The sequence below is a fragment of the Equus przewalskii genome, chromosome 6, assembly GCF_037783145.1.
Source record: "Equus przewalskii isolate Varuska chromosome 6, EquPr2, whole genome shotgun sequence".
NCBI classification, from domain to species: Eukaryota; Metazoa; Chordata; class Mammalia; order Perissodactyla; family Equidae; genus Equus; species Equus przewalskii.
In genome coordinates this window covers 2781515-2800092 of record NC_091836.1, presented here as the reverse complement: position 1 = coordinate 2800092, position 18578 = coordinate 2781515, and the positions used below count along the sequence as shown (strand labels likewise).

The 18578-nt window shown below is 59.1% G+C and overlaps 1 protein-coding gene and 2 long non-coding RNA genes across 3 annotated transcripts in view; 2 read left to right on the top strand and 1 right to left on the bottom strand.

Annotated features, from left to right (window-relative positions):
- LOC139084070 (uncharacterized) overlaps positions 1-18578 on the top strand; it is a 38489-nt gene that overhangs the window by 9528 nt on the left and 10383 nt on the right. The window lies entirely within an intron of this gene.
- LOC139084071 (uncharacterized) lies at positions 3177-4644 on the top strand. The gene is made up of 3 exons (XR_011541335.1): positions 3177-3334; positions 3620-3750; positions 4326-4644. It is a non-coding gene; the product is annotated as an uncharacterized lncRNA (long non-coding RNA).
- ATCAY (ATCAY kinesin light chain interacting caytaxin) overlaps positions 4563-18578 on the bottom strand; it is a 26995-nt gene continuing 12979 nt past the window's right edge. The window contains exons 4-13 of the mRNA XM_070624712.1: positions 17203-17424; positions 16035-16220; positions 15692-15794; positions 15139-15270; positions 14345-14431; positions 13551-13649; positions 12828-12863; positions 10698-10769; positions 9452-9484; positions 4563-6915 (exon numbers count right to left, since the gene is read on the bottom strand). Of these exons, the coding sequence (XP_070480813.1) occupies positions 6906-6915; positions 9452-9484; positions 10698-10769; positions 12828-12863; positions 13551-13649; positions 14345-14431; positions 15139-15270; positions 15692-15794; positions 16035-16220; positions 17203-17424 (980 nt within the window). The 3' untranslated portion in view covers positions 4563-6905. The remainder of the gene's footprint in view (positions 6916-9451; positions 9485-10697; positions 10770-12827; positions 12864-13550; positions 13650-14344; positions 14432-15138; positions 15271-15691; positions 15795-16034; positions 16221-17202; positions 17425-18578) is intronic.

Below are 18578 nucleotides of genomic sequence, written 5' to 3'. Positions count from 1 at the left end.
TCACCCTCCCCCCACCCCCAGCCCCACCCCCAGCCCCAGAGGCCCCGCTGGGCCGGAACCTCCCTCCCCAAGGGGGATGCGGCCAAGATGGGCTTAAGGTCCGCAGGGTGAATCCCAAGATAGCTTTGCTGCGGCGCCCGGGCCCCGCCAGAAATCTCAGGGTGACACTGGGGGCTGTTCAGAGCGCCCACGGGAGGCCTGGAGCCAGTGGGTCTGGCCTCAGCGTCACAGCGGCCTGGGGGGGCTGGGGGAGGGTGACCCCCCTGGTCTGTGCCCTCTGCCCCAGGGGGCACTGGCCCAAGTTCCAACAGCAGCTCAGAGACGGCCGGGCTGGGCCCCACAGCCTCAGTGGGCGAGAGGCCCCTCGACCCCAGATGCAAGCTTTTGGTCCCAGGGTCCCTTGTCACTCTTAAAAAGGACTGAGGACCCCAAATGGCTTTCCTTTATGTGGATTATAGTCCCTGATAATACTGACCACATTATAGATTAATCAGAGGAAAATTTAGAACACTTATTAACCTTTAAAAATACTGAGGCAGCCACTGTGATCAGACATACACTACAATTATATTATAAATGTAATATTTTATGAAAAGTAATGCTTTTTACAAAATAAAAAATTTAGGGAGTGAGCTTGATAAAAATGAAACTTTTATGCATCAAGGGACATTATTAAGAAAGTGAAAAGATGAACCAGAGAATGGGAGAAAGTCTTTGTAAGTCATATATCTGGTAAGGGTTTGAGATCCAGAATATATAAAGAGCTCTTACAAGTCAATAATAAAAAGACAAAAGATTCTATTTAAAAATGGATTTGAGAATTGCTGGTTAAAAATCTCGTGAACACGATGCCGTCTGTGTGGAAGCTGCAATAGAATGATGCACACCTGAAATTTATAGTGTTATGAGCCAACATGACCTCAATAAAATAATTTTTAAAACAATCCTGGGTTTGAATCTTAGTTCTGCCGGGACCCAGTGACTGGGGGACCTCACCTTTATGCTCCCACCCCCAGGTGGTTTTATGGAGGCAGGTGGGGAAAGAGAGGGAGAGAGGGAGGATGCCCCACCCCACCCATCACTTACCTGCCCCTCAGCGGCCGAGCTGCTGCCACAGGGCCTTTGCACATGACCATCTCTCTTCCCAGAACCCCATTCTCTTACCAGGCTTCCTCCCTCAGGTTAACTTTGATGAAACCATCATGTCTCATCTTTGATTACCCCTCCTCTCGACTCTGATATCCAAACACCGTCACCCTCCCTCCTCCCCAGGCCCCAGATTCCATCCGCTCCCATCCTTGGAAACTGTGAGCCCGTCCCCTTTGGTGGCAAGAGGGTCTTTGTGGCTGGGATTCCCTTAAGGATCTTGGGTGGGGAGATGACCCTGGATTATCCGGCTGGGCCCCAAATGCGAACACAGGACCCTATAAGCAAAAGGCAGAAGGAGAGTGACGCACACGGAAGAGGAGGAGGCCTCGGGACCACGTGGCAGAGACGGGAGGGATGCGGCCACGAGCCGGGGGATGCTGGCGGCCCCAGAACCTGGAGGAGGGGGAACCGGATTGTCCCCAGAGCCTCCAGCAGGAGGGGGACCTACTGACCTTCGTCTCAGCCCAGGGACGCTGGCCGTGCCCCTCCGGCCTCCAGCACCAAGAGAATAAACGCCAGTTGTTTTAAGCCAGAGTCTGAGTGACCCGTCACGGTGGCCCCAGGAACCTCACACGGCGCACCCCCCTTCCATCCAGCCCTCACCCACCCTGGGTCCCGTCACCACGGCCACGGCCTTTGAATCCCGCGAGATCAACGTCCCTCTGCCCCTCTCGCGTCTTCTGGTGATTGTCCCCCGCTGGCCTGCTGGCTCCGAGGCTGGAAACCCCCGCGGGTCCGGGCTGTGTTGGGAATGAGTTTCCCCCCTCTGTTCCCGCTGCCCCCATATGCCCTCCCCCTGGCCCTGCCCTGTGTGGCCCCCCCATGACCTCTGTGACCTCCCTGTCCCCATTCCGCCAGCAGGACCCGCAGTGGCCAAGGTCTCTGCTCAGGATCAGCCGGCGGTGGGCGTTGACTCTGGTTAACGGGCCCCGAGTGGCCCCCTGAAGACTGACCTGGCACTGAGGTCGGGAGAGGTCACCGGGGCAGACGACCCTCGCCTCCATCGGCCACCAGGGGCAGAGTGTACATGAGGCCCCGCCCCCTCCTCCTCCAACCTCCAGCCCCGCCCTGTCCCCTGTGGGTCTCAGTTTCCCCTTTTGCCGATGGGGCTGGACCAGTGACGCCTGAGCTCTGACAGGCGCCCGTGGGCGGGCGGTGGCGGTGGCAGAGGGGCGATGCCCAGCTCCAGGCTCCACCTCTGGCCCAGTTTCGGTGCCAAGAATTTCCAGGGAGCCTCCTGTGGGTCACGTGGCCTGGGCCACGGGTGACAGTGACGCGCCCAGATAGAGGCCCTGGCAGGGCACCACCGGGAAGCCTCCTGGGGCTGGATCACGGGGCACAGAGGCTCCTGGTGCAGACCCGCCTGACCCCAAACAGCCACGGGTCCAACGTCATTAAAAAATGACCATCCCGTCGCAGAGCGTGTGATCCCAGTGACGTGAAACGTCCAGAACGGGCAGATCCACAGACAGAGAGCGGGTTCGTGGGGGCCAGGGGCTGGGGGAGGGGGCTGGAGAGTCACTGCTAGTGGGGTCGAGGTTTCTTTTGGGGTAATGGAATGTTCTGGAACTAGATAGAGCTGATGGTTGCGTAACATTGTGAATGTACAAAATGCCATTAATGGTAAATTTAAAAAAAAATAGAGAGCGACCAGGCCCTCATCGAGCTCTGGGGTCCCCTGGAACGCCCGCCCGGCCCGATCCGGCCCCCAGCCCCCTCCCTCTCGCCCTTTGTTTTCCCGCCCCGGGCTCACCAGCTCTGTCTGGCCTCCAGGCTTTTGTCCTCGAGGGGCCTTCTGCCCAGGACGCCTCTGCCCCCGCCCGCTGGCCTGGCTAACTGCTGCCTCCCCCCTGGTCTCCGATCAGAGACACTTCCTGGGCCCGGCTGCTGGTCCCCGGCGAGGACCCAGCTCCCTGGGCCAAGCCTCCCCGCTGGGCTGGGAGCCACGTGAGGGGGGCTTGGTCCCCACCCGACTCCCAAACTGGGGGTGACACCCCATGATCCCAGCACAGCTCCCCCCTCCTCAGCCACCCCCCCCGGCCCCGTGCAGTCTCGCCCCCTCCTCTCGAGACACCTCCTCCAGGAAGGACACCTCACCTGACATCACAGGGCCAGGATGGCAGAGCCACCAAGCTGATGGTGACCTGGCGTGAACGTCACGCCCACGCTGGCATCCGTGCCACAAGTAGGTCCCAAAGTCCCGGGCGTGGACCGTGGGAGAGGGCCCCTCCTGTGCTGGCCGAGGGCCGCCGGTCCCCAGCCGTGCCATGGGGCGGCCAGTAGGGACGGGGAACTGGGCCAGGCCGCGGACCCATCCCTCACTGTCCATGGGACCCTGGGCAAGCCACGTCACCTCTCTGTGCCTCAGTCTCCCCCTTGGTAACACGGGGGCTGTGCCAGGTCAGACAGACTATTATTCAGTAGTGTCGTCATAATTGTGATTTGTAATAAGACCTGTATTTGGTTTCAGTCCCAGCTCTCAGCAGCCAGCTCCTAAAACCCTTGACCCGCCTGCGTGAGCGGAAGGTGCATCTTTCCTCATGACATCTGGTCCTGGAACGGCCCCAGAGCATCGAGGGGAAAGAAGCATCTTTCGCTATTGTGAGATGCCCGTCAGCCACACCCGGGTTTATGCTAATGAGGCGGTTTTGGGAAGACCCTAGAAGCACAGGACGGGGCTGGAGGCCAGGGGACCCAACCATGGGGTCAAGGGGCCCGAGCTCTCAGCCTCACCCTGACCTCCGGGGAGGGGAGAGGGGCCGGGGGTTGAGTCCGTCACCAACGGCCAACGATTTAACCAGTGGTGACTACGCCCCAGGGGACCTTAAATGAAGGGGTCCGGGGAGCTCCCGGGGGGGTGAAGACGGGAGGTGCCGGGACAGTGGCCCCCGGGGAGGGCGTGGATGCCCTGAGTCCCTTCCCCATGCCTGGCTCCGTGCGTCTCTTCCATCTGGCTGATCCTGGCCTGTGTTCCTTATGAATACACAGGTGATCTCGCAAGTGCTGGTCCCCTCAGTTCCGTGAGCCACCGTGGAACCTGAAGTGGGGGGGGACCCCTGATTTGTAGGCACATCAGACACAAGTGCGGGTGACCTGGGACTCCCTACGTGCACGTGGCATCTGAGCCCTGAACCTGTGGGGTCCCCCTTAACTTATTATTATTAATCGCCAAATAGGTTTGACCCCAGAGAGGATCAGGGCAGGAAATGAATGTCAATCACAGAGCGGCAGGGCCAGAGGGTCATGGGAATAATGGAGCCGGCCACCCGTTCTGCGGACGGGAGACGGAAGCAGGAGAAGACAGCCTGAGGTCATCCAAGGTCGCTCAAGGTCACCCAAGGTCGCACGGCATGGGGCAGCCCCCCCCCGCCCCCCGTAAAAGATTTCCCTGGAAACAGACAAGAGCACAGACCTCCATTCTCAGTGACATTTATTTCACATAAGAATCCCCCAAAGCTTGTGGAAATGGCATCTGAACCTCACGACGGTCCGCATAACCAACTGTTTTCGTTTTTTAAAAACCGCAAAACTCGCTGTCAGGGGTGGGGGAGGGGGCGTGTGAACTACGAGTTTGGTGGGGGGGATTTATGACGACACGTCCCACGGGGCCCACGAGGAAAGCCCAACGCCCGCCTGAGTCGCCGAGGGCCGGGTGTCTGCTGCATCTTGGCTGGAACCGCCCTCGGATACGAATCTACCGCAAAGACGACCCCGCGGGGGGAGGGACGCGGGGGGCAGCCTGCCTGGACATGGTGGCCCCATTTGGTCTCACGCCTGAGGACAGGCGGCAGGCCTGGGGACCCAGCTCCCTGGGGGTCTCTCTCTATCCTGGAGGGGCTGCTGTGGCCAAGCGGGGTCCTCGGTTCCACTTGCCCGTCGTCTGTGGCTGCTGGTGGTCCGGAGGGGCGCTGGGTGGGCCCGGTGGGCCCTGTTGGAATGATGAGTCTGCAGGCCCCTCGAGGGGGCCCCGAAATCTCCCCGTTTGTGTCATCTGTCACCTCTGCAGGCACTCAGTTGTGGCGGGATTGGGGAGAACGCATGAGTTCCATCCCGGCTCCTTCTGTGAGCTTGGAGTGAGCCCCCAGACTTCCAGGAGTCACCGCCTTCCTGCGGGTGGCCGTCTGGGGCCCTCCGGACCGTGCGTGGGTCTCCGAGGGGCTGCACTGACCACCTGAACCCAGAGTTTAGGGCCCCGGAGGGAGGGTCCCGATGGAGGGCAGCCTGGAGGGGCCCGTCTGCCAGCCTCTGCTGCGTGAGGCTCCGGGGGCCACACTTGGGCTCAGAACACCGCCCCTGCCCTTCATCTGACATCTGGGAAACAGCAGAAACACAAATTTAAAAACCCCGTCAGGCCCCCAAACGCCCTGGCCCCACGGGGGCTGTGCTGGGACCTGGAAGATGCCTGGCCCAAGCTCGCTGGGAGGCCTGGCATTTTTCATGGCGTTGGGGCAATTCCTCAATGGGCAGGACCCCCTCCCACATGGCAAAGTTGGGCGTCCCCTTCCGGCGGCACTCACGCCACCAGCTCCCTCCTGCCATGGCATGGCCCCAAACACACCCTCTTCGATGTCCAGGACCAGGCAGCACTTGACATTCCCACCGAGGCCCAGAAACGCAGGCCAACTGAGCCTCGACGACACCCGCTAAAAAGCCAGCTGGAGGGACCCCACAGCGTGCCAGCTCGATTCCGCTCAGAGTCACAGAAATAAAGACTCAGGATTGGAGGGGACCGCAGACGACCGCTTTCTGCAAGCGCCATTCAGCCGTTTCTTTAAATGCCCCCAGAGACGGGGAGCTCACTACCTCGAGAGGCCACTTGACTGGTGTTTGGACCGCATTAGAAAAAGTTTATCTTCCGTCCAAGAGAGATTTGCCTCCTTTGAACGCAGGTGGCCATTGTGTCCAGGCCACCAGGATTTCTTTTCCTGAGTGACCTTCGCAACGCTGCGAAATCCCATACCCTGTCTCTTCCTTTTTCTCGGTCTGTATTTCCGGCACAAGCCTACATTAGAGATGGTTTCTCAGCCTCCGCTCTTGGTGGGAGCCCCAGGGGGCTCATCCCAACCCCATTTTCAGGGGGGATCGGGGAAGTGGGGACGGCTCATTCCCTCGGGAGGAGGTACGTTACAGATCGGGGTCGCCCTGTGGTGTGGCATCTGAGTTAAAGGGGCTTGAGAATGTTCTGGATGGAGACGGGAGTGTATTTCTGAGACTGGAGGACAATGAAAAGCCACGAGGTCGAAGGCCGGGAGGTGCCCGGGGCCCCGCCCTGCGGGGGGCTGAGCTCCCCAGTCAGATGCCCAGGGCTGCGGGGGCCGTTCTGGGAGGAAGGCACGAGAACAAATCCAGACCCGGCTGGGGAGTGGGCGTCTGTGGCTCCAACCTGGGACAGGTGACGAGCAAGAGAAGGGTCTCGAACCAGGACTTTGTACAGTGGGAGGGGCCCGAGGCCACCGAGGACACACTGGCCACGCCCTGTGCTGCTCACTCTTCTCGGCCGGGACTTCATGAGTGTGGAAGGACGGAGGGCTGAGAACCGGGTCCTTTTCCAGAACGTGCTAGTACCGCATCGTTAAAAAAAAATGTTTCCAAGCAGCTAAAAAGGATGCTGGGCTTCAGAGATGGATGGAGACTAGAACCCTCTGAAGATGGGACTCAGGAGGAGGCGGGGGCGAGATCCGGGGCCAGAGGGCGTCTGACAGAGGTTTCTTGGCGTCTGGAATCTTCTTCGTGTCCTTCTCTGTCCTCACGTCACCTCAGGACATGCTGAAGAGAGTAAAACACAGCCAAGTTACTATTGTTTTTAAAGAAAGTGGAAAATGCTGTTGCAGGTGCATGGAATCCAAAAGAATGACCTAATCTGGCTTTGGTGCACCCTTGGTAGCAAGAAAGGCACCTGCCCTTTGGGGTCGGTCACCTGCCACTGACCTTCCAGATGGGGTTCTGAAGAGGACCTCTCTTTTGGTCCAGCCTAAGAACAGGCCCTGGGCCGGTGCCCTCAGTCAGACAAGAGGGAGACTTCAACTCACCCATCCACTCACCCATCCACCCATCCACCCATCCGTCCGTCTGTTCATCCATCCGTCCAACCATTCACCCACCATCCACCCACCCATCTGTTCATCCACCCAACAACCCAGCCACCCATCCATCTGTCTGTTCACCCATCCATCCATCCGTCTGTTCATTCATCCATCCATCCATCCAACAACCCACCCACCCATCCATCCATCCACCCATTCATCCATCCACCATCCATCCAACATCCATCCATCCACCACCCACCCATCCATCCACCATCCATCATCCATCCATCCATCCATCCACCCATCCATCCACCATCCATCATCCATCCATCCATCCGTCCACCATCCATCCATCCGTCCACCATCCATCCACCATCCATCCATCCACCATCCATCCACCATCCATCCACCATCCATCCATCCACCATCCATCCATCCGTCCACCATCCATCCACCATCCACCCATCCACTTATCCATCCACCCACCAATCCACCAATCCGTTCACCCACCCACCCTATCCATCCATCTATACACCCACACATCCACTCATCTGTGTCCATCCCTCCATTGCTCCCACAATCCCTTTTTTGTGTCTCTAATCATTAAACACGCTTCTGTTATCATCTCTCCCCGGGGATTCCTGGGAGGGAGTCTGATTCTGCTGTGTGTTGTATCTGCTGACTTTCCCTTACGGTGGATGACTTCCTCACGTGTTCTGTGTCTGTGGGTGTGAACACCTCTCCAGAAGGCGTGGATTGAGATGGTCTTGTCAGAAACGCACCGAGAACTTGCTGCTACTCAGTGTCCCTGAGGCATCTCTGGTTCAAGATCCTTTTTTTTTTTTGGAGGAAGATTAGCCCTAAGCTAACATCTGCTGCCAATCCTCTTTTTTTTTTTTTTTTGCTGAGGAAGACTGGCCCTGAGCGCACATCCGTGCCCGTCTTCCTCTACTTTATATGTGGGACGCCTACCACAGCATGGCACGCCAAGTGATGCCATGTCCGCACCCACGATCCGAACCAGCGAACCCCGGGCTGCCAAAGTGGAATGTGGGCACTTAACCTCTGTGCCACCAGGCTGGCCCCTCCAGATCCTTTTTGTTGTTTATTTCTCAGCTTGGGGCTCCCTGGGTCACATGGGTGGCATTACAGTGGGCGTCCAGGCCATGTTACAGATGGGAAGAGAATGTGTGATCAAGGGTCAACCTGCAAGTTCCAAAGAAAGGTCTGGCCCTTACCTGGCTCCTGGGAGGTCACCTCTGAGTCCTGGGAACGTCCTGTCTTGACCTGGGGACCTTGGGTCATGCCCCATGGTCCATGCTAACAATGCAATTTAGAGGGACTGGAGGCTAAGGCCAGCCACGCATATGTGACTGACCCCTAGTAAACACCATGGACACCACAGCTCGGGTGAGCATCCCTGGTTGGCCACACCTCCTGCACTTTGCCCACATTGCTGTTGGGAGAATTAAGGGCCATCCTGTTGCTGATTTTCCTCTGGGTCCATCCTTCTGCTGTAATAAACCATAACCGTGAGCATAACAGCTCTGCTGCATTCTGTGAGTCCTTCTGGCAAACCACTGAACCCGAGGAGGGTCTCCTGGATCCTGACACACGGCGAGGCCTTTCCTGGCATCTGGAACCAGGCAGAGAGAACGCGACAGGCCCTGGGTGGATGGTGCACCCTTTGCTGAGCTATGTCCCAGGCTTGCGGGGGCCTGGCTCCAGGTGGGCGACCATGCTGCTCAGCTCTGGGGCCTTGTGTCCACCCAACAACTCACCCACCCATCCAACCATCCACCCATCCATCCATCCATCCATCCACCCATCCATCCACCCATCCATCCACCCATCCATCCACCATCCATCCATCCACCCATCCATCCACCCTCCCATCCACCCATCCACCCTCCCATCCACCCATCCATCCACCCATCCATCCACCATCCATCCATCCACCATCCATCCACCCTCCCATCCACCCATCCACCCTCCCATCCACCCATCCATCCACCATCCATCCATCCATCCACCATCCACACACCCATCCATCCATCCAACAACCCAACCACCCATCCACCCAGCCATCTGTCTGTTCATCCATCCATCCAACCATTCACAGCGGAGGCCCTGTTGTCGTGGGAACCGCTGTCTCCCTGACTCCCTGGGGCCGTATCTCCATCACTGATGATAAATCATGGGGCACCTGTCCCTGGGTGGGCTCCACTGAGAACATTTCCAAAATAAGGAGCAAGCTCATCCTGCTTCCCACCCACCTCGTTTCCTGGTCCTCCGCGCCCAGAGCAGACCTGTGGGAGAGCAAAGGAGACTCAGCATTATTGGCCTATTTTTGGCACCTTGGCCGTGAGCCCCAGGAGGGCTGACGTGGCTTCGTCTTCATCAGGTACCAGGCAGGCGTCAGCGCGTGCCTGCTGTGTGACAAATGAGCCAGGACAGGCTGGCACGAGGAGACAGGCCGAGGCCCTTCACTGACGCAAAACAAAACCACTAATGTTGCTCGGCGTCCCCTAAGCCCAGGGACACTGACCCACCTACAGGAACTTGCACAAAGGTCACCAGCTGGAACCTTCATCTGAGAGCAGACCTTGGTCTGTCGGACGCATTAGTGGCCCGAGGTCCCTGTGCGTGGCCTGTGCTGGCTGCAAGGAGGAGGAGAAGGAGGGGACGGTCCCCAGAGGCAGCCACTGCCCTCAGGGAGCTCAAGGGCAGGGCAAGGAGGGGATGACAAGGGTCAAAGGCAGGAGGCAGACCCCACGGGAAGAGAGCACAGGTCTGAAGGCGAGAGAGAGGGCCCGAGCCGTGCTGTGTCCATCTGCACATCCCGGGCCCAGGCACTAAAGACTTTCAGTAGACATTTGCTGGACTGAAAAAAAAGAAGAGGGGAGGGGTCGAACAGGAGCAACCGCTTAACGGGTTCAGGGTCTCTTTTTGGGGTGACGGAATGTTCCAGAACTAGAAGGAAGGTTGTTGCACAGCATTGCGAATGCGCGAAATGCCACCAAATCGAGCACTTTAAAATGCTTCATTGCACCTTCTGTGAATGTCACCTCAACAACAACAAAATAATAAATGAGTGAGGAGGCTCAGGAGCAGGAGGAAAGGGGGCCCGGGGACATGCTGTCCGTGGAAGTTGCTCCGATGGCACACGCGTCCCGTGTCCAGGCTGTCAGCACGGGAGCGCCGAGCCCCCGCCACGTGGCAAGGGGGGCCGAGGAGCCAAGTTGCAAATTTTATTTGCCGTTGATTAGTTTAAATTGAAATCGCGGCCTCTGCGAGGGGCCCCCGTTGGGGGCAGCTCAGAGGGGGAGGGGGAGGACCCCAACGCTGAGCATCGACGATGGAGAGGGCACCGGATGACCCCCGTGTTCTCATTTCCTCGTCACGACGACATCGGGGTCATGAAAACGCGGTGACATCACGATGGCTCCGATCGGAACTTCCAAGGGGGCTCGGCAGCCCCTGGGGGTGTCCGCTGTCGCCCGCGGTCACCTGCCCGTTTACCTGTCGTCTGCCGGCGCCGCCTCTGGCTTCTCTTCAGACCGGGGCAGGACGAACTCGGGCTGCGGCCTGGCGCTGGGGACAGAGAGAGGTGACGAGGATGACAAGCCGGCGTGGACCGCGGGGTCTCTCCCCGGTCACCGAGAGCGGTCTGCAGACTGCTTTGCTGTCCCCCGGGAAGCGCGGGGCCCGGAGGACGGAGGGAGGTGTCTGTCACCGGGGTGAATGAAGACGAGGCGGCTGGAGGAAGGGGGTGCGAGCGGGCCGGGGAGGGCAGGCCCTGAGCCATTTCTCAGCTGGTCACCGAGAGGCATCTGCCCTCTTGTTCCCTGGACGCTGTCGCCCCACCAGTGCCATGGTCCCCAAAGGGTGGACCCTGCCGGTGTTGTTTATCCCTCTATTCCTGTCCCCAGCGCAGGCTTGGGACGGGGAGGGGAGTAACCCAGGGAGAGAGAGAGATAAAGACAGAGAGACAGAGACAGACAGACAGAGAGAGGGGAGGAAGGAAGGGAGAAAAAGGAGCAAGACAGACAGACCTGACCCCCTCACAGGCGCCAGGAGGGCGACTATCATGAAAACAGACAATGACAAGGGTGGCGAGGACGTGGAGGAATTGGAACCCTCGTGCACTGTCGGTGGGAGTGGAAAATGGAGCAGCTGCTGAGGAAAACACTCCAGCGGTTCCTGGACAGATTGAAAGTAGAACCGGCATGTGATCCAGAATCCCACTTCTGGGGCTACACCCCAAAGAACGGAGGGATGTTTGCACAGCCGTGTTCAGAGCAGCGTGATTCGCAGCAGCCAAAAGATGGAAGCAAGGCGAGTGTCTAGTGATGGAGGATAGACACACACAACGTGGTCCAGCCACAGCCTGGAATATTACGCAGCCACGAAAAGAAGGAGATCCTGACGCCTGCTCCAACGTGGACGGACCTGGAGGACGTGATGCTCAGGGACGTGAGCCAGACACAGAGGGACACAGACTGTGTGGTCCACTCACAGGAGGTCCCCAGAGGAGCCACATCCACAGAGACAGAAAGTGGATGGGGGGCCAGGGGCTGGGGGAGGGGTGGGAGTCTGTGTTTCATGGGGACAGAGCTGCAGTTTGGGGAGATGGAAGGTTCTGGAGACGGATGGAGGGGATAGTGGCACAACCGTGTGAGTGTGCTTCATGCCGCTGAGCTGTGCGCTTAAAATTGATTAAGAGGGTGAATTTTACATTATGTGTATTCTACTAGGATAAAATTTTTTTCTTAAAAAAAGACAGGATGGAAGGAAGGAAGGAAGGAAGAGAGAGGAAGAGAAGGAGGAAAAGTCCCCGAATGGCACGGGATGGTGAGTCCCGCCCGCCTCCAGCCTCTCTCCCCTGGTGGCCCACGGCTCGTCCGGCCTCTGTCACTATTAAATGACTCTGTGAAGCCGCCATGCTTTTGCTCATTACGCGTCTCATCTGCCGCTATCACCCTCCCTGCTCCAGGACCCATTTTCCTCGCTCGGTGAGGCGTGCCTCTCCTTCACCACTTGAAGAACCTTCTGGACCAGGACTCCATCTTATTCACCTCTGTTTCCCACGAGGCTGGCCCAGGGCCTGGCAACGACACAGGCTTTTGACCCACCGAAAGCCCCAACTCTCTCACCGACTTGCTGTGTGGCCTTGGGGGATGGCTTGCCCTCTCTGAGCCTTGGATTCTCATGGTTACGCCACTAATGAAAAATGAGCCAATTAGATAGCAAAGGGGTGTTTCTGGGTCTCCCAGGGGAGAGTAAGGAGCTTGTGTCCCCTCTGTAAAGGGAGATATTATTATTAATATTATCCTGGTTACCGTCATTAGTCTTTACGGAGCCACCATTTTCCCCAAGTGGCACAATGGCTGCCATTGCTCCTGAGATCTCACAATGACGCCCAAGGTGGCTATGAACTTTTTACTTGCCTAATGTCACCTGTCGGTAAATGGAGGAGCCTGGATTCGAACCCGGGTCGGACGCCAAGCCCTCTAGGGAAGGGCAGGGGCTTGAGCCGTGTGCTTGCATGACATGGGTCCCTGCTGAGCCGAAGCCGCCGGTCGCCCCCCCGGATTTGGGCCCAGCTCAGCGCCAGCCCCGACCCGGCCCTGACGAAGCCCCTGCACTGACCTCTCTCTCCTGGCCTTGAGCCGCTCCTCTTCGTACCTGGAAGGGAGAAGGAAAAGCACGTCGGGCGCAGCCCTCCTCTCCCCGTGCCCGGAATTCCCTTCCCTCTGGAACAGACACGACCTCATCGTCACATCTGAACACACGCCAGGCTGTGGAGGCAACAGGACAGCCCGCCATTCTCTTTTATGTTCCCTGCAGCCGCTTTACAAGCCCCCTGCTTGGTTGGCATATTCCAGCATCGGGTGTAGACATGACTCAGCAGACCCTTTTTGCCGGTTCAGCATCAGCGATGGAACCGTGCCCTGATAAAGCAAGGCCCGCATCCACGTGGGCGGGTCTACACACCCTTCCATCAGGCCAGTTTTTCTGTAAAGGGCCGAAGAGGGGATGTTTCCGGCTTGGCAGGCCAGTCTCGGTCATCGCGACTCAATTCAGTTGTAACTCAAAAGCAGCCACTGATGACGCATCAATGGGTGCGCGTGGCTGTGTGCCGATAAAACTTTATTTATAAAACCGAGCCGGGGGCCGGGGCTCGCTGGCCCCCGAGATGCCCAGGGCCGCTGCCTTCTCTAATCTCACATACGCCTGTTTTTGCTTCCGTTCTGCTGTTTTCCCAACGCGCCTGGTTCCCGGGCAGCCATGTTTAGCTGAGCGGGGACGTGAGGAGCGCGGGGGGCGTTAGGGACGGAGGGGGTGGCGCTCCCACGGCACAGGGACACCTACTGGAGCACGCAGTCCGGGATCTGCACGTGTTCCATGGGGATGAGCTGCTCCAGGCCTTCCAAGCTGTGCACGTACTGGATCTTGTTGATAAACTTGACGCTGGCAGGATGGGGAGGAGGCAGGCGTCAGAGACGCAGCCCGCGGGCGGCACCCAAGCCACACGGAGAGACGGCACAGGGCAACGCACACGCGCCCTATTCCAGGGCGCCCCGAGCATCTTCCCTCCAGCTTTTTGCCCTGCCCGATGCCAGCCTCCACCCCGCGCCCCTGGGGGCTGGACAGAGCAGAACCGGCCCCACGGTTATTCCAAAAAAACCAACTTCAACCTAATTTTGGTGATACATAAAATCAACTTTTCTCAAGGTCAAATCAATTCCCCTAAGGATGAGAACTATAAGGCCAAGAGAATATAACGGCCCGATAAATAATAAAATAATCAAGTCACAGTAAAAAAAAAGTCAGGTAGAGGGGCCGGCCCGGTGGCACAGCGGTTAAGTGTGCACGTTCCACTTTGGCAGCCTGGGGTTTGCTGGTTTGGATCCCGGGTGTGGACATGGCACCGCTCGGCACGCCATGCTGTGGTAGGCGTCCCACATATAAAGTAGAGGAAGATGGGCACGGATCTCAACTCAGGGCCAGTCTTCCTCAGCAAAAAAAAAAAGAAAAGAAAAGAAAAAGAAAAAAAGGAGGATTGGCAGCAGATGTTAGCTCAGGGCTAATCTTCCTCAAAAAAAAAAAAAAAAAAAGACACAACAACTCCCGTGGGTGTCCAGATACGGGCTCTAGACACTCACCTGATGAAAGGCCGGGAGATGGCCAGCACGGTGCGAATGAACCAGGACGGGTGGACGATGATCAGGGACTTCAGGTTCTTCCGCAATCTGCGTGGGGGGCACAGGAAGAAAGATGAGCTCCCAGTGGCTCCAGGCTCCTCCCGGTTTTCCGGGGCGGCCGTGCAGCCTCCGCAAAGCTGGGCGCCTTCGCAGGGTCGTGGGAGCTGACGGCCGGTCCCGCCCGAGTCTTAATCCAGAGTCTGAGCTGTCGACCGCGTGGCCACACCGCCGTCCCGTCCTGGAAGCTTTTCTGGGCGCCCCGGTTCTGGGTATCGCTTACGGTCATGTTGAATTCATATGTCCCCCCCGCCCCGAATTCATACGTTCAGGTCCCAACCCCCAGGGTCTCAGGATGGGACCTTATTCGGGAAGAGGGTCCATGCAGGAGAAATTAGTTCAGGCGAGGTCACACCGGGGTGAGGGGGGGTGGCCCTAAACCAATGTGACTGGCGTCCTTATAAAAGGGGACCTTTAGACACAGACACGCAGGGAGAAGGCCACGCGAAGACGGAGGTAGAGGCCGGGGTGACACTTCTACGAGCCGAGGACGGCCAGCGGCGCCCCGAAGCTGGGGGTGACATGGGGCAGATTCCCCCTCTCGGCCCCCTCGGCCCCGGCCCTGCTGACCCCTCGATCTTGGACTCTGGCTCCCAGAAACGGGGAAGGATAAATGTCCGTGGGGCTTTGCTGCGGCCACGCCACCATTCAGAGCGACCTCGGCGCTCGGGGTCCCTGGTCCCCGCCGCCGGGCTCACCTCCTGTCAATCATCTGGTAACACTTCTTCAGCCAGCCGATGCCGGGCATCCTCCGCCGCGGGGTGGCCCCATTCAGGTACACGATCATGTAATCCTCGGCCACCAGGAGCTCCAGACTGCTGATGACGTACCTGGTCACCGGGCCCGGAGGACAGGGGACCCGGCCGGCGGGGCCCAGCGTCAGGGAGCCCCAGCTCTCACGCCTGAGCACCCGTGTCCCCGGCCCCAAACAGGCACCCATGGCGGACGGTCCCCCGCCTCTTCCTGAGCGACTCCAGAAAAATCCTGCCCCTCGTTCTCAGCCTCGAGTTCCCCATCTGTGCCTGTGTGTCCTTGGGCAAGTGACCCAACCTCTCTGTGCCTCGGGCTCTGCACTGTAGAATGGGAGGCAACGGCACCTCCCCCGTGGGGTCCCGGGGAGGGTGGGGAGCGCCCAGCCTCGTGGCTGCCATATAGTAAAGGCCCCGAAATTGATAGTGGTGACCAGGGGACCCGGATGGAGGTCGGCCGGCGGGCCAGCCCGCCCAGCGGGGACGGAGAACAGCCACTTACAGGAAGAGGTTCTCCATGATGTAGTGGTAGTCGGGGGAGCTGCTGTCCGGGAGGAAGCAGGCGGCGAAGACGATGATGGCATTGAGACCCTCGCCGTAGTACCCTGCACAGAGGCGGCCGTGGGTGGCCCCAGGCAGAGACGGGCAGAGAGCCGGGACGCCGGCCACCCCGTCGGTGCCCGCTGGTCCACGCCTCAGCCCCGTGCAAGTTTCACCCCACCCCCTGCCCTCCCCGAGACCAGGGCTTAACATCCCTGAGGCTCAGAAGAAGAGAGCGAGGTTCAGAGAGGGCCACTGACCGGCCTCCAGCTGGTGCCGGGAGGGGGCCAGGGGCGCGGTCTCACCTCCGTGGGTCACCACCCTCATGTAGGGCCGGATCATGTGCAGGTCGATGCGGTGTTCTTGCTCTCCGATGATCACCGTCCGCCACAGCCGTCCGTTGGCCGCGCTGCCATCCTCGGCCGCGCCGTCCCCGAACAGATCCGCGCTGTCCCCCGGCATGTTCTTGGCGGCAGCCACGGGCGTGTCATCTGGGAGCAGGCGGGGTGGGGGGTGTGACAGAGGGGATGCCTGAGTCGGGCATCTCGTCCCGGCCTCCCGCCTCCTTCCGCTGCCCGTGGCCGCGTGGCCGCACCTCCCTTTTGTCCTCCGCTTTGCCGACTGACGGCGTGTGGCGGGGCTGGGGGTGCTGCTGGGGGAAACGGCGGCTCTGGGAGTCAAAAAATCACGCCTAAATCACAACTCGGGTCTTTTTCAAACTTCAGAACACAGGAAAGTGCTCGCGGGGGACGTCAGGCGGTCGACCTGGGTAGACCCCGTTTCTGCCAATGACTCGCTGTGTGGCCTTTTGGGCATTCTGTCCCTCTCTGGGCTTCTCAGGTTTTTAACTACTCAAAATGTCCCCGTCTTGCCCACCTTCCTTCCTGCAGTCTTCCCGCCTCAGGAAACGGTGCGGCCACATCCCGGCTGCTCAGAGCCCCAGAGCAGGCATCCCGGTCGCCTTCTGTTCCCTCTCTGTTCCTTCCATCCCCGAGGCCACCGCCGCCTCCTCCTCTGGGGTCTCCCTGCCTCCGATCCCCGCCACCGCCACCCGCTTTCGCCAGGCTACACTAGGGAACGAGGATGGGAACCCCAATCCGGTCGGTCCCCCGGCAGTTTCCCACCAGACTGGGAATAAAAGGTGACCCCCCCAACCCTGCCCTGTCCCCTCGCCTCCTCCTTTGGCTCCCAGCATCCACGCGCAGCTGCTGGGACCCTGGCGCGTCTCTGGTTTCCAGCACCGTCTTTGTGCCACGTGTGCCGTGGGCCCCGTCTCTTCCCGGCCCATCCCCCCCAGACCCCCCAGACCCTCAGTGGACACCCGGAGTGGACGCCCCGCCGACTCTGGGCAAATCGGCTGGAGACACACCCTTCCGGTCTCAGAAAGCCAAGTCCCCGGGGAAAAACCCACGCGTCCCCGAGCCAGAGGGGCCGGAGGCTCCGGGTGGCTCCCGTGGGCGACCTCGGCCTCACCTTCCCACTCCAGCTCGTTGCCGTTGCCCAGAAACTCGAGCGAGTCGGTCTCGTCGGGGGTCTCGATGTCGTCCACGTTGATGTCCAGGTCATCGGGCGTGTCCAGGAAGTCGTCGGACAGCAGCGAGCCCTCGCTCTGGTCCAGGGACAGGTTGATCTCGGGCGCCACCAGCGTCTTGCGCTTCCGATGGGCCCCGTTGAAGGTCAACGTGTTGGGAGGGGCTGTGGGGAAAAAAAAAAAAAAACAGCAAAATCAGACAAAACGGGGTGACTTTTCTTTCTTTTTCCCACTCCCCACTTCCCGCCCCGGCCGCCACGCGACGTCCTCTTGTGCTGGACATTCACGCCGTCACCGTCCGCTCGTCCAGAGCCCCCTCGCGCCTCTGAGCTTGACTCAGTTTCCCCATCTGCAAAAGGGGCTCGCGGGAGGTGAGCCGGGTCAAGGTCGCATGGACGACCCGCCCGCTAGACCCCGGGCGCCGGCCCCACTCTGGCCGGTGTCTGCGGTTACTGTCGCCTCCGGGCGCGGCTGGCAGAGAACACCCACCCACGTCCTACTTTTTCCATTTCTGGGACCTTCGAGTCTTTAATAAAATGTACGGATCACGGAACCCGGGCCAGGCCTCCCCGGGGCTTCTGATGTCCCCACCGTACGACATCCCACAGTGGCGAGTTCCGAGATTGTCCGCTTTACCGGATGTGCAAACGGAGGCACAGAGGGAAGAGGACCCTCCAGGTGGCTCTGGAGCTGCGTGGGGTGGGACCCCCTGTGGTCGTGACTGTTTCCTCGTAAGACTCTTAGCCTGGACTCTCGTTTCCCAGAAAAAGGCGGTTTCTCCTCCCAGGGTGGCCCCTCGGGGTCACGTCAGGGGAAAGCCATCATCTCCCCAAAGCCAGCGCCAGGGCCAGAGGCCGGCCTCCCACTCCACAGCCAGTGAGGACAAAATAGACACCAGGAGGACAGTCCCGCCCCTCTCTCCCGGGAAGATGTTCATTGATCGACAATTAAATGTACTAGCTCCTCATATTTCCTTTTCTTTGAATTTCCCTGTCCCAGAGCAGCGGGTCAGAGACGATCATAACATTGAGCTCTCTTCCTCTGTTACTGTCACAGCACGGTGACAGTTAGACAAAGTGTCGATGTGACACTTCTCGTTAGTGGGGAAGCAAGGCGTCAGTAATGTCACCATGCGGACCTGGGGGACACAGCATGGAGCGAAAGAGGATTATTCTCCAGCCTTAAAATCGAATGGAATTTGCCCTTAAAAAAAAAAAAAAATCCAATGGAGTTTGTCCTGCCGACTTTCAGACTCGCTCAGATCCTTTCTTCCTTCCAATTTCTCCCTTCTGGAATGAGAATATCTCCCCTATGCCTG